The 12,684-nt window shown below is 54.0% G+C and overlaps 1 protein-coding gene across 1 annotated transcript in view; it reads right to left on the reverse strand.

Annotated features, from left to right (window-relative positions):
• The window catches only part of LOC130123903 (solute carrier family 22 member 23-like), a 42,434-nt gene that overhangs the window by 7,576 nt on the left and 22,174 nt on the right, over window positions 1-12,684 (reverse strand). Inside the window, exons 5-7 of the mRNA XM_056293229.1 lie at window positions 5,178-5,346; window positions 3,310-3,437; window positions 2,477-2,579 (exon numbers count right to left, since the gene is read on the reverse strand). Coding sequence (XP_056149204.1) covers window positions 2,477-2,579; window positions 3,310-3,437; window positions 5,178-5,346 — 400 coding nt within the window. The remainder of the gene's footprint in view (window positions 1-2,476; window positions 2,580-3,309; window positions 3,438-5,177; window positions 5,347-12,684) is intronic.

Consider the following 12,684-nt stretch of genomic DNA (forward strand, 5'->3'; position numbering starts at 1 on the left):
ATAGACCACTACGCTGCCCGGACGCCCCCGGATGCTTTTTATAAACACAAAATATGTGGATGCACCAGGGTATTAGTGAAGTGCATCCCAATCGTGACCAAGACCAACCTCAAGACCAATTAAAACCCACAGATCTTTTTTACACTGCAGCCAAATCAGGCTTAAATACAGCAATACACAATACACAATACACTCATCTACTAGGGGTGTAAGACAATATCAATACACTCGAGTACGGTGACACCGCATCGATTCTCAAAACCGCTATATGGATTTTTAATTGTTTACATGTAAAGGTTCGTGACAAACATGTTGTGTTGTGTGTAACCCCACGACTCCTAGATAACAGTGTTGTAATCTATCTTCAGCCATGTGACTCTTCCACTCAAGCTCAACAACGTAATCTGAGACAGGAAGTGGCATGAGCACAAAGAACACAGGCCTATGAAACCACAATATATCGTGATACATTGAATCATAACCCTGTATCATGATACATTGAATCATAACCCCGTATCGTGATACATTGAATCATAACCCCGTATCGTGATACATTGAATCATAACCCCGTATCATGATACATTGAATCATAACCCCGTATCGTGATACATTGAATCATAACCCCGTATCGTGATACATTGAATCATAACCCCGTATCGTGATACATTGAATCATAACCCCGTATCATGATACATTGAATCATAACCCCGTATCATGATACATTGAATCATAACCCCGTATCATGATACATTGAATCATAACCCTGTATCATGATACATTGAATCATAACCCCGTATCATGATACATTGAATCATAACCCTGTATCATGATACATTGAATCATAACCCCGTATCGTGATACATTGAATCATAACCCTGTATCATGATATGCACGGTATCGCCAGATTCTCGCCAATACACCACCCTATCAGCTACACCCCGTGCAAAAGGAGGCCTTACTATCTCACGTCAAAGAAATATTGCGTCGACTAACAATTGTGCTTCATAACTGCGATCCATGTTGCAATTCGTGAGCAACGGAAATGCCGGGATATCGAAACCGTCACAGCGTAGTTTCACGATTTTTCACTAAATTTACATGTTTGCCCTCCAACCCCCTACCGTGCCCCTTTTTTCCCTATCATGGCCCCTCCCCCCCCTCCCCCAGGATGCTCTCAAAACAGGTCTCCGAATTTGGCAATTGCATTTTCTTTCACCTCCTCATGCAAACTTCGATTTCCTGCTCCAGCACAGAAGAAATCAGCGCACGACACTAGAGGAGAAATGCCAAATCAAGTCGAATCCATTAGATGATTTAAGGGGGTGGGGATGAGGGAGGAGGGGGTTGTCCGATTATTAATTTAGATAAATTTAATGCGGACACGCTGTAGTAATTATTGAGTGGTACACATTTTTTAAACGCATCCTTCCATGATTTCGAGAATACATCTCGCTGGAGACGTTACAGCAGAACCCAGAAGTTAGTGGGGACGAGCTGCCAAGAGAAAAGCAAGAACGGCACATCTGAGCCAAGACGGGTGAACGATGGAGAGGGTGGGTGTCAGTGGAGGAGGGGGAGTGAAGGAAGATTCTGCAGTTAGCATGTCTCATCTCAGACAACCACACACTAGCAAGTAAGCACTCTCTCTCTCTCTCTCTCTCTCTCTCTCTCTCTCTCTCTCTCTCTCTCTCTCTCTCTCATGTAAAATTCATGGGGAGTTGGGGAGTCAGGGACACCATGCACTGAGGCAGAGCCAGAGCTGTTTGCCAAGCTAAAAAATGGGGAGGAGGGTAGGGTAGAGGGCAGAGGAGAGACGATTCTTCAGACAGATGGAGAGAGTGACGGAGATATGGACAGACACACAACCCGCTCCAAAAGAAGCAATGCGGGCAACTCCATCGACCTGCCCGGTCAACGGTGGCATCTTGACTGAGCAGAAAAAGGGCGTGACCCACTGGCATCTAGTTGCCATCCAGGCTTACACAATACGCCTTTTTTTCCCCAATTGTATCCGCCCAATCACCCCACTCTTCCGAGCCGTCCCGGTCTCTGCTCCGCCCCCTCTGCCGACCCGGGGAGGGCTGCAGACCACCGCGTGCCTCCTCCCATACATGTGGAGTCGCCAGCCGCTTCTTTTCACCTGACAGTGAGGAGTTTCACCAGGGGGACGTAGCACGTGGGAGGATCACGCTATTCCCCCCCCCACCGACCAGAGGAGGCGCTACTGCAGCGACCAGGACACATACCCACATCCGGCTTCCCCCCCGGCAGACGCGGCCAACTGTGTCTGCAGGGACGCCCGACCAAGCCGGAGGCAACACGGGGATTCGAACCAGGAGCCCCGTGTTGGTAGATGTCTTTTTCTTTTTTTAAAGTTGATCCCCACACAGACCGGCACATCGAACACATTGTCCAGAAAGGGCGAAGCACGACAACAACAGCGACGACAACCCCAGTGATGCACAAACATACTTACGAATTGACGCAGAGGACCACGATGTTTTTCCACAGGTTCCTCGTCCCCACCAGCTTCACAATGCACATCTTCTTAGGTTTCTTCTGGAGGGATCGCTGAAGTTCTAGAGACGGGACAAAATCAATGATCAGCATTGGGTTTGTGCTTTGTCCTCGGGCTGAACGCCAGCCAGCCCTCCGAAGAGTCAGTCAGGGACACGTGTAACCGCGGCGCTCCTCGTCTATACGTCAAGGCCCGCCCCTTAACGCCAAGGGAGCGGGAATCCATTTTCCATAAACCCGGTTTCTCTCCCGTCCTCGCGAATGCAGACTCGCCTGCCTATTTCTGTAGGCGTATTGACATCCGCACAATGGCGGCTCGCGGAGCCGACGAAGCGCGTTGGGGCTGAAAACAAGGGGGAATCTGCCTCGCTTCCGACAACAACAGCACTACATCTGCACCCGGGGTCACAGGACCGGCAGGCGCCGCGCATCGGGCCGCTGTGACGGCCGGCCCCGGGTTCAAGGTGGCCGACCTTTGTCCCATCGACCGTCTGCACGCCACGTGTCGGCGCTTGTCCCCACGCCTATGGTAACGATGAAATTAACGAGAGGCCCCAGAGGGGGGGCCGTGGGATGCGTTTGCCGCCCGTCGCTACCCCAGGGGGGGGCCCCGTTACTATGGATACCAAACAGGGACTTGTCTCGTCAGTCCGCCTTATTATGCAGAACAGCACGGGAGGCGTAGTCGCGGTGATCAGGGGTAAAGGGTGAGGCGTGCGGCAGTCAGACAAAGTCGACGGTGACTCGCGTCACGTTTGGAAAAATCTGAGAGACACCAGCTTCATCTGCTACCTGTGAGGATGTTATCTGCGTCCAGGTCCGTGTTCACTTGGTTCTTCTTCACGATGTATCCCATGAGCCACTTGGAGCGGCAGTACTGCTGTGTTGCCAGCAGCCACCGCAGCGACTCGGGGAAGATCCTGTCGAGAGAGAGAGAGAGAGAGAGAGGCGAAAGACGGCCTTGTGAATAAGAGATGAGCGCCGGGTCTAAAATGAAACGAGTCCCCCGGTTGCGTCGCAGGCAGTACTGGGAGACGGGTCCGGATCTCACTACATCATACTCACTGCGCTCAGGGAACCCCCCGTGTTGCTGCTTTAGCCTCCCCCCCCCCGCTGATCAAAACGCGTTTTGTCAGCAAAACACCTCCTGCTTGGGAAGATATTAGGGCTCTGATAGGGTGTGGGCAAGATGGCGGCACCAACTCACACGTGCAGCGGCTTCACCCAGTACCGCCTACACGCCGTGTTTGTCCACGCCTGCGTCTAAGTTTGTGTCGTGGTGTGGAGGGCGGGGAGGTGTGTGGAAGGTGTCTGGCTGGGAGAGCTGGCGTTGGATGGGCTGGGGGAGCCTGGTCTGCTGCACCCGGTGGGCCCAGGGACCACGGCCCTGCTTGGAGCTGCGCCCAGGGAGGAAGCACCGAGGGTGGTTCCTCCCCGGAAGCGGGGCAGGCTAAGCTAACTGCTAGCCCATGCAGACCGGGCAGCTCCAACCGTCATCCTGGCTGGCATTCCTTCTCTGGGCAGTGGCATTTTTGGACTGTGTTGCGCCGAATGGACTGTGTTGTGAACTGTTTGTGTTTGTGTTTTTTCTTCCTCTCTTCTCTCTCTTTCTGTATGGTTTAGGTGGTGCCGTTTTCGGAAATTTTGGATGTGCGTTTTTATCGTTTGTGTTGCTGCGGGCTGGGTGAAATGAAATTTTGTTTCTTTTGTGTACACAAGTGCATGATAGAAATGACAATAAATTGTTCTTTATTGTATTTCTATTGTGATTCCCCCCCCACCCCACTTTTTCTCCCCAATTGTACTTGGCGAATTACCCCACTCTTCCGAGCCGTCCCAGTTGCTGCTCCGCCCCCTCCGCTGACCCGGGGAGGGCTGCAGACTACCACATGCCTCCTCCCGTACATGTGGAGTCGCCAGCCGCTTCTTTTCACCGGACAGTGAGGAGTTTCACCAGGGGGATGTAGCGCGTGGGAGGATCACGCTATTCCCCCCCTCCAACCCAAACAGGCGCCCCGACCAACCAGAGGAGGCGCTAGTGCAGCGACCAGGACACGTACCCACGTCCGGCTCCCCACACGCAGACACGGCCAGTTGTGTCTGTAGAAATGCCTGACCACGCCGGAGGCAACACGGGGATAGACCGCCACGCCACCTGGACGCCCCCCCTAATTGTCCTTGATTCTGAATATCCTTGTTTGCTTCTGAATAGAAAACCCTTTACTGCTTTAGGCGCTCCCCAGATGTAAAGGTGGGTGGGTGAAATTTTACGGAGAATCTAACGTACGTGCTTCTTTCTCCGTAATGATCACCCGTAACGGTGTGCGCACCATTTGTCGGGGCGGCGTAAAACCAGTTAATAGACCGGTACAGAAGGGCTGAGCATAAGCAAAAGAGACGGCTTTCACTGCCGTCACTGGAATCAAGTTAACCATAAGAAGTTAAGTCTCTAATAAACGTCCTCTGGAGCAGAACCATCTGCTTATCCTTGCTGTGCATAATAAATAGCCCGAAGAACTTGTTAAAGCTCTTCCGGCTTTAATGAGGCTTCTTAAAATTCGAACACAAGAAACAGCGGGTGGATTTACGATGGAAATCGGCATCAAAACAGATCTGTGCCAAAAGTGAAAGGGGTGCAGCGGTCCTCCCCACCCACTCACCAGATGTAGGAGAACATCAGCAGCAGGGGGCAGATGATGATAGCCTGGAGGATCTGCCAGTCGCGAGAGAGGTGGGCCAGCAGTGGCATCAGCAGCTGGCCAGTCACCACCACAAAAGTGGCCACCATGGTCATGGAGAACCGCCATTCTGGCAGACACATCTCAATCCCTGGCAGAGAGAACCAAGAGGAGGGGGGAGTGAGAGAGGGCACGAGCCATTGCTCTTCTGCAATGGACAGACAAATAAGGACACAAGTAAAAGGCAGTGCTGGGTGATCTGAAAAACATTATTATGATCATCATAAGGAGTATCATGACGCCTGCTTACATATGCAGAATGTCACTGTTAAGAACCCCGCCCGAGGTTCATAACATTGAACTGTTTGGTGATGTAGAGTATGCTGAACCAAATAACACTTCTTCAGACATTTTAGACCAACTTTATTGTCAAGACATTTTAGGCCATAGATTCTTGTCATCATTAATTTCAACAACAACATTGTGTATCAGGATATGACAATAAGCACATTTCAGCCCAATACATCCATCCGTCCATGTCCATCCATTATCCCAACCGCTCATCATGCTGTCAGGGTCGCGGGGATGCTGGAGCCTATCCCAGCAGTCATTGGACGGCAGGTGGGGAGACGCCCTGGACAGGCCGCCAGGCCCATCACAGCCCCCCCCCCCCCACCACCACCACCACACACATTAGTACGGCTGAGTCACCTGACCCACATGTCTTTGGACTGTCGGAGGAAACCCACGCAGACACGGGGGGAACATGCAAACTCCACACAGAGGACGACCCGGGACGACCCCCAAGGTTGGACTACCCCGGGGCTCGAACCCCAGGACCTTCTTGCTGCGAGGCGACCACGCTGCCAACTGTGCCACCGTGCCGCCCGCAACCCCAACAGAATACCACTGAAAAACAAACACTGAAATGTAATCATTGCCCGGCCCTAAATAAAGGATGTACAGACCCGAGTTGAAAACGAGTTGGAAATCGAAATGACGAAAGTCCTTTTTTATGAATCCTCTGGGTTGGCAGCAGAAATACTACGCAGTAGCACTTTAACCGTTCTTCCCTCGTCGTGCTGACGGAAGCGCACCACGAGGGCAACGAATCAACCCCACAAACAGGACCCCTATTCAGCCTGAGTGTGGGAGACTCGCCAGGGGACAGATCCCGACAGCGGTACGCTTACCGGCTTCACCTCGTACCGACGCAACGCCGGGCCCGGTGTGTGCAACGGCCATCGTCAACACCGACTGTTCGTTCAATGAATAACTACATAGTGACTTATGACGGCGACGCACCGATTTCCTCTGCGGTTAATGGAGCACGTGCACGCACACACAGGCGAGCGTGCACAGCCGAGCGTCGATAACGGATGCGGACACTGCACATAAGGAGATAAAGCCGCTTCTGATCAGTTGTTATTCTGCACACCAAGGAAGCAGGCTTATGGGGCAGCGAAGTAGAAAGGCCTTCCTTGTGCTCGTTCCTCCTCTATCAGAATGGCACCGATTCATTCACCCAGTCATTAGCATGCGCTCCACGCTGGCCAGCAGCAAACCAGAGACAGTTCAGCCCTTTAAGACTCTGCGGCACGGAGCACGAGCTCACCATCAAACCGCGCGGGGTGAATGATGCCGCAACGCCGGCATTCTCGTCTCGCCTCGCTCTTTTGTCCTTCTCCATTCACTCCCCCTTCGTCTTACGCATCGCTTGCTATTCCTGTCCGAGCCGGTGGTGGGTGGGTGGTGGGGGGGGGGTGGTGCTTTTTCTTCTCTCCGGGCATGCGGACAGTCTCTCGATAGGCCTTTTCAAGGTGACAGGGCCGGGATAATACAGTGGGCGCCCTGGCAGCTCCACTTCATTCCCGAAGAAAAAGCCTGGAATTTCAATTAGGGCTTGCCCCCTCCTGAGGACATGAATAATGCTCTCTGTTCACAGACACTATCGCAGCTGGAGTGACAAAGCCAATGAGCGGAGCACGGGGCGATGGGTGCCGAGGGCCCTCGAAGTTTGAACTAACTAACCCCGAGTATCCTTACCCGGGCGCCACTGAGAGGGGAGCCGCGGTTCACTGGTCATGGACTGTACTGGATTTGAATTCTTCACTTGTACACCGGGCACAAATTGCATTGAGCGGGTCAATGCACCGTGCCGTGGCCGCATGTCTTGTGCAGTTGTGGGCTGTGCGGAAACGCTGTCACGCACACATCATAACACGGCCCGTATGCAGCCGAGGTGCCATAACTGCACGATTCGCATATCCCAAAAGAACACACAGCGGACGTGTTCTGCCGAGACGAACGACGTCATACACGGAAACTGTAGACGGAGCTGGAGAACAAGCGGCGGAGATTTGTGAAAAAGGAGCGGAGGCCTCGTGAGATCCTCTCTCTCCTGCTGACCCTAATCTTCCGCATCCTACTAGGTCAGCAATCCCACAATTCATCACTGCGGGTTGTGTCTCTGTGACTCGAATACGCCGATGTCACACCGAAGGAAACTCCAGAAAGGCGCGGACCCTAACCCGGCGTAGCGGACGCAAGGGGACAGAGCGACAGCCCGCCTCTGGCCACATTCACCTTGGATCAGAAAATGAAAGTCCGTGTTATGAGCCAGTAGCCAATTAACAACAACAATAATCCCCCCAAAGAAGCTTTGGCAGGTTTGCTGACTTTGGCAAAACCAGTATGTGATTCACACCCTCGGGTACAGACCGCGGTAGTACACGAGCCTCGTGTCAAGCACAGAACGTTCAGTCAAGGAGGTCTGTTGTTTTTTTAGTGTGAAGTAACTGGGTTGATCACTAGGGGCCCTCAGTGAGGCCGTTCCCCGTTCCCCCGCAGCTAATACCGTGACCCTTCCTGGTCACATGAGCGCCTCGTGGCCCCGTGCCATGATGTCACCCCCTGATCCCGGCCAATGGGTTTGTATGTTAAACTCCCGCTGGCCAATCCCCGCTCTGGATTATGTATGATTTCTGGTATTTCTCCGACTACAACCTAACCGCACCGAATTGACAACCGAAAAACATCGCTTTCCTTCTTCGGCCAAGTGTGTGTGCGTTCCGGTCACGCCCGTTGGTCAATACCTCATTGAAGAAGGCCAAATAAGCAGGCCCCTAGAGCCGGACAGGCGGAAATTCATTCACTTGACAGTGTTTGACTGTTTGTAAATGTGTCTGTAATGGAAGAAGACGAGGCAAAGATCAACAAAAAAACCCAAGTTATCAGCTGTACAAACGGCCCCCGAATAGGAGGACAGGGACTGATAAAAAAAAGGTTTATCCTTTCCCACAAACAAAAGACCCGGGTTCTGGACAGAACGGCAGCTTCGTCAAAGCTGATCTCGTTCCCCTCCTTGCGCTCATTATCAGGGGAGAGAAAATGTGCAAAGGTTTTCCATGCTGATTTGGCTAATCACTGGACTTCACTCAGGCATCCGCGAGGCGAGATAGCGTGGGGGGGGGGGGGTTATGTCGTGCAAGGTCTGTCTCATAATTAACAAAAAGGGTTCGACCGGGTCCCACACTGGGCCAAGCAGAGCGTGGCAGTCGGGTCATCCAGTCCATTCGCTTCTGTTGGTCAAACAAGCGGCCCTGGAGAAAAGGCCGGGGGAGGAAGAAAGAAAGAGAGAGAAAACATCGCCTATAAAACCCAGACTGCACATGTGGGCTAACGTGTTGGGGGAGCGAGATGGGGGGGGGGGGGGAGGCGAGGAAGCTTTGCTGGGTAGCCAAGAACGCACACTCGGCGAAAAAAAGGGAACTTTAACCCCCGCTCGGAGGACACACACACACAACAAAAAAAAACAGTTTGCACCTTAACCCATTTATCAGCAGACTGCTCTGGGCGGGGGTGGGGGGTGGGGGGGTGGGGTGGGGGTTCCCGTTGCCAAAACAAATCTGTACTCTCATGACACCGAGTCTGTAGCCGTCTCTTCTGCACAACCGACGGCGCTTACGCCAATAATTTACAGTCACTGGACCGGCCTGGTCAGTAGTCGGTCAAGGACTTCCTGTTAGCCGACGACCGACTGAGACGCCTTTCCCCTCGTCCTCCTACAAAGCCGGGGGTCGCCTCCTCCCCGAGCCCCTTCTCCTCTCGGTGCAGCATTTCCTTTTTCTCCCCATCCCGGTGGCGGCGCCACCGCCTCCGCCGATACATGTGGAGTCGCCAGCCGCTTCTTTTCACCTGACAGTGAGGAGTTTCACCGGGGGGACGTAGCGCGTGGGAGGATCACGCTATTCCCCCCTGAACAGGCGCCCCGACTGACCAGAGGAGGCGCTGGTGCAGCGACCAGGACATACCCACATCCGGCTTCCCACCCGCAGACACGGCCAATCGTGTCTGTAGGGGACGCCCCACCAAGCCGGAGGTAACACGGGGATTCGAACCGGCGACCCCCACGTTGGTAGGCAACGGGATAGAGCGGTGCACTACCTAGATGCCCCCGGTGCAGCATTTCTGGTGCAAGCGCCGAGCTGCAGAATATCTAGCGTGAGCTACTTATGTCAGCGGGCCAAGATGAAGAGATCCCCGCCGGAGAGGAGCGCCATCAATCTCTCCCAACAGTTCGGACCGATGGGACCAACCGGGGAACGAAACCATCTGTCAGCCGGGACGCGCAAAACGGCAACACGGCGAGCCGACGCCACAACACAAAAGGAGCCGTTCGAACGTAGCACAACGCCACCGAGACACGGACGGGCCAACCTCGCTCCACCTCCCGACCAACCCTCCCCCCCCCGGTCTCTCTGATCTCCTCCGGCCCTCGTCTCTGTGCAGCTAGATTAATGCCTGCGGTAAGAGTGGGTCGCCACTGTGAGAAAGTACCTTATTGCCAGTGACAGATTCTGTCCCACAGAGCGGGCGGAGAGAGCCGGGCTGGGCCCGGCACGGCACCGCGCTGCAGTGAGACGTGTACAGTCGGTGTCGGCCCGATTCTCCTCCGATCGAACGGCATTATTCATCTTTTACAGGGAACGACACACGCCCGCCGACAGGCGGAGGCTACACTCCCATAGTGGTGTGATCAGGGCCAATGAGCGACTATAGAATTTCTTTCTTTTTTTGGGGGGGGGGGATTTTTGCCCCTATTTCTCCCTAACTGTATCCGGCCAATTACCCCACTCCTCTGAGCCGTCCCGGTCGCTGCTCCACCCCCCTCTGCCGATCCGGGGAGGGCTGCAGACTACCACGTGCCTCCTCCCATACACGTGGAGTCGCCAGCCGCTTCTTTTCACCTGACGGTGAGGAGTTTCGCCAGGGGGATGTGGCGCGTGGGAGGATCATGCTATTCCCCCCAGTTTCCCCTCCCCCCCCCGACCAGAGGAGGCGCTAGTGCAGCGACCGGGACACATACCCACATCCGGCTTCCCACCCGCAGACACGGCCAAGTGTGTCTGTAGGGACGGCCAACCAAGCCGGAGGTAACATGGGGATTCGAACCGGCGACCCCTGTGGTGCTAGGCAATGGAATAGACCGCCACGCCACCCGGGCGCCCATGAAAAGCCTCGTTTAAGAGGTCAGCTGTGCTTCAACCTGACGTGGGCCACACTGAGGAATCCCCACCCGCAGACACGGCCAACTGGGTCTGTAGGGGTGCCCGACCAAGCCGGAGGTAACACGGGGATTCGAACCTGCGATTCCCCGTGCTGGCGGGCGACAGAATAGACCGCTAGCTACCCGAATTTCCTTCTCGCATTATTCTCTCAGAGGCCGAGGGCTTTCTTCTTCTGTCTTTTTTGCACTCGACAGTCTCGGACTTTGTAAAACGATGACGAGGTCGAGCCGAAACGCCTTTACGTGACCGCGTCTATGCAAAGCGTGGCGCACCTCCGAGCGCGCTCCTTAATCCGCGTTAGCGTTGTGCTGGGCATGTGTACAAAGGGAGTGCGGACACACCCTAACCGGCCTTGGGTATGGGAGCGGTAGGCACATCCTGGCTGCTGCTAGTGCACAGCTCCTCGTGCGGCGGAGTCGTTTTATCAGGCACCTTGACCGCGGACCGAGCCGCCGCTGAACGAGTCCTTGAACAAATAGACTGAACCCTCCACTATTTGTCCAGGGACCGGAGCACTTGGCCAAGCCCTGGCTTTAGTTAGTTTGATGGTGTGTTGTTTCTTTTTACTTACAGCAGCCTGAATGAAATGGAAATGGAAATGGAAATGAAAAAGGTCTACCAACATTTAAAACCCATTAATTTCTTGGTTAATTAAAGCGGCATCAGAGGACTGGTGTCCCCGTCTGTGATGACAGTCATGAGCATGCCAGACACTCGTTCATTGGGCTGTTTGTACAGCCCAATATCACCAATTACACATTTGCCTCGGGGGGGGGGGGGGCTTTACGGCAACGCGACATCCTGCCCTCGGGGCCCAGACACGCCGAACCGACTAGCGGCGACGAAGGGCGGCCGTCGCCTCGCCCCACCTCGCCTGCCGCCTGGGCCAAGAAGCAGCACCTGAACACACCGCAAAGACTACAGCCGACGGCCAGCTAGCTTGTATGCCCTGCACTGATTCGCTAAGCTGAACAGCCAATCAGAGTGCGCTCTCTCACCGACGGGCTCCGCCCATTCAACGTGCCGAGTCGGCCGAAAAGCTGACAGTGCCGACGGGGCGGGACACAGCGCAAAAACTAGGGTCACAGACGCGCAACCGACGGCCCCACACTGGCCGACGGCCGACGCTGGTGCGTCAGGGCCCTTAGACCCTCACATCAGATAAGGAACAACTCCCTAAAAAAAAACCCTTTAACGGGGAGGAAAAACAGGAAGGAAGCTCGGGGAGAGCAACAGAGGAGGCTCTCGCTCCCAAGACGCACAACATGCGATGATGTCATGTTTACACAATTTACACAACACTGGAAGAGGATAGCAAAATTATAATGGACTTATAATATATATGATGAGGAAGACGCCACCGGACCAGCCTGGGACCCGAGCCACGTGACCAGCATCACCATGTAAAAAAAAAAAAAAAACAGCATGCACTCCAACGACAATAACATTTCGCGTGTGGACCGTCCCACTCCGAGCAACGCTTTACTCTCCATGAGTCACCGAGGCTGCAGCAAAACACACGGCGGCGGCAGGTACGGACAGGCAAGGCTTCTGGGGCCCAGCGATTACCCAGGTCCTTTAATGCTTCGAGGTACTTCAGTCGGACTTTTTAACCAAACCGTATGAAAAAAAAAGAAGAGAAAAGGAAAAAAATGCCACATCTGCCGCAACACAAATCATAAATAAGCAATATAAAAAAATAAATCACATTAAAACGAGCAATAAACACGTTAAATGATGAAATAGTGAAAGGAGCCTCTGTCTCGCAGAAGAGCCGTGCAGAAAAGCACGGGGAGGGGGGGGGGGTAAAAGCTTAAACCCAGCTCTTGCCCCAGAATACGACAACCCGGGCTTAAACCGATCCCAATGATGTGCAGGGGGGAGAGAGGGGGGAGGGGGAGGGAGAGAACACGTGCGAG

Source organism: Lampris incognitus, chromosome 14 (assembly GCF_029633865.1).
Source record: "Lampris incognitus isolate fLamInc1 chromosome 14, fLamInc1.hap2, whole genome shotgun sequence".
NCBI classification, from domain to species: domain Eukaryota; kingdom Metazoa; phylum Chordata; class Actinopteri; order Lampriformes; family Lampridae; genus Lampris; species Lampris incognitus.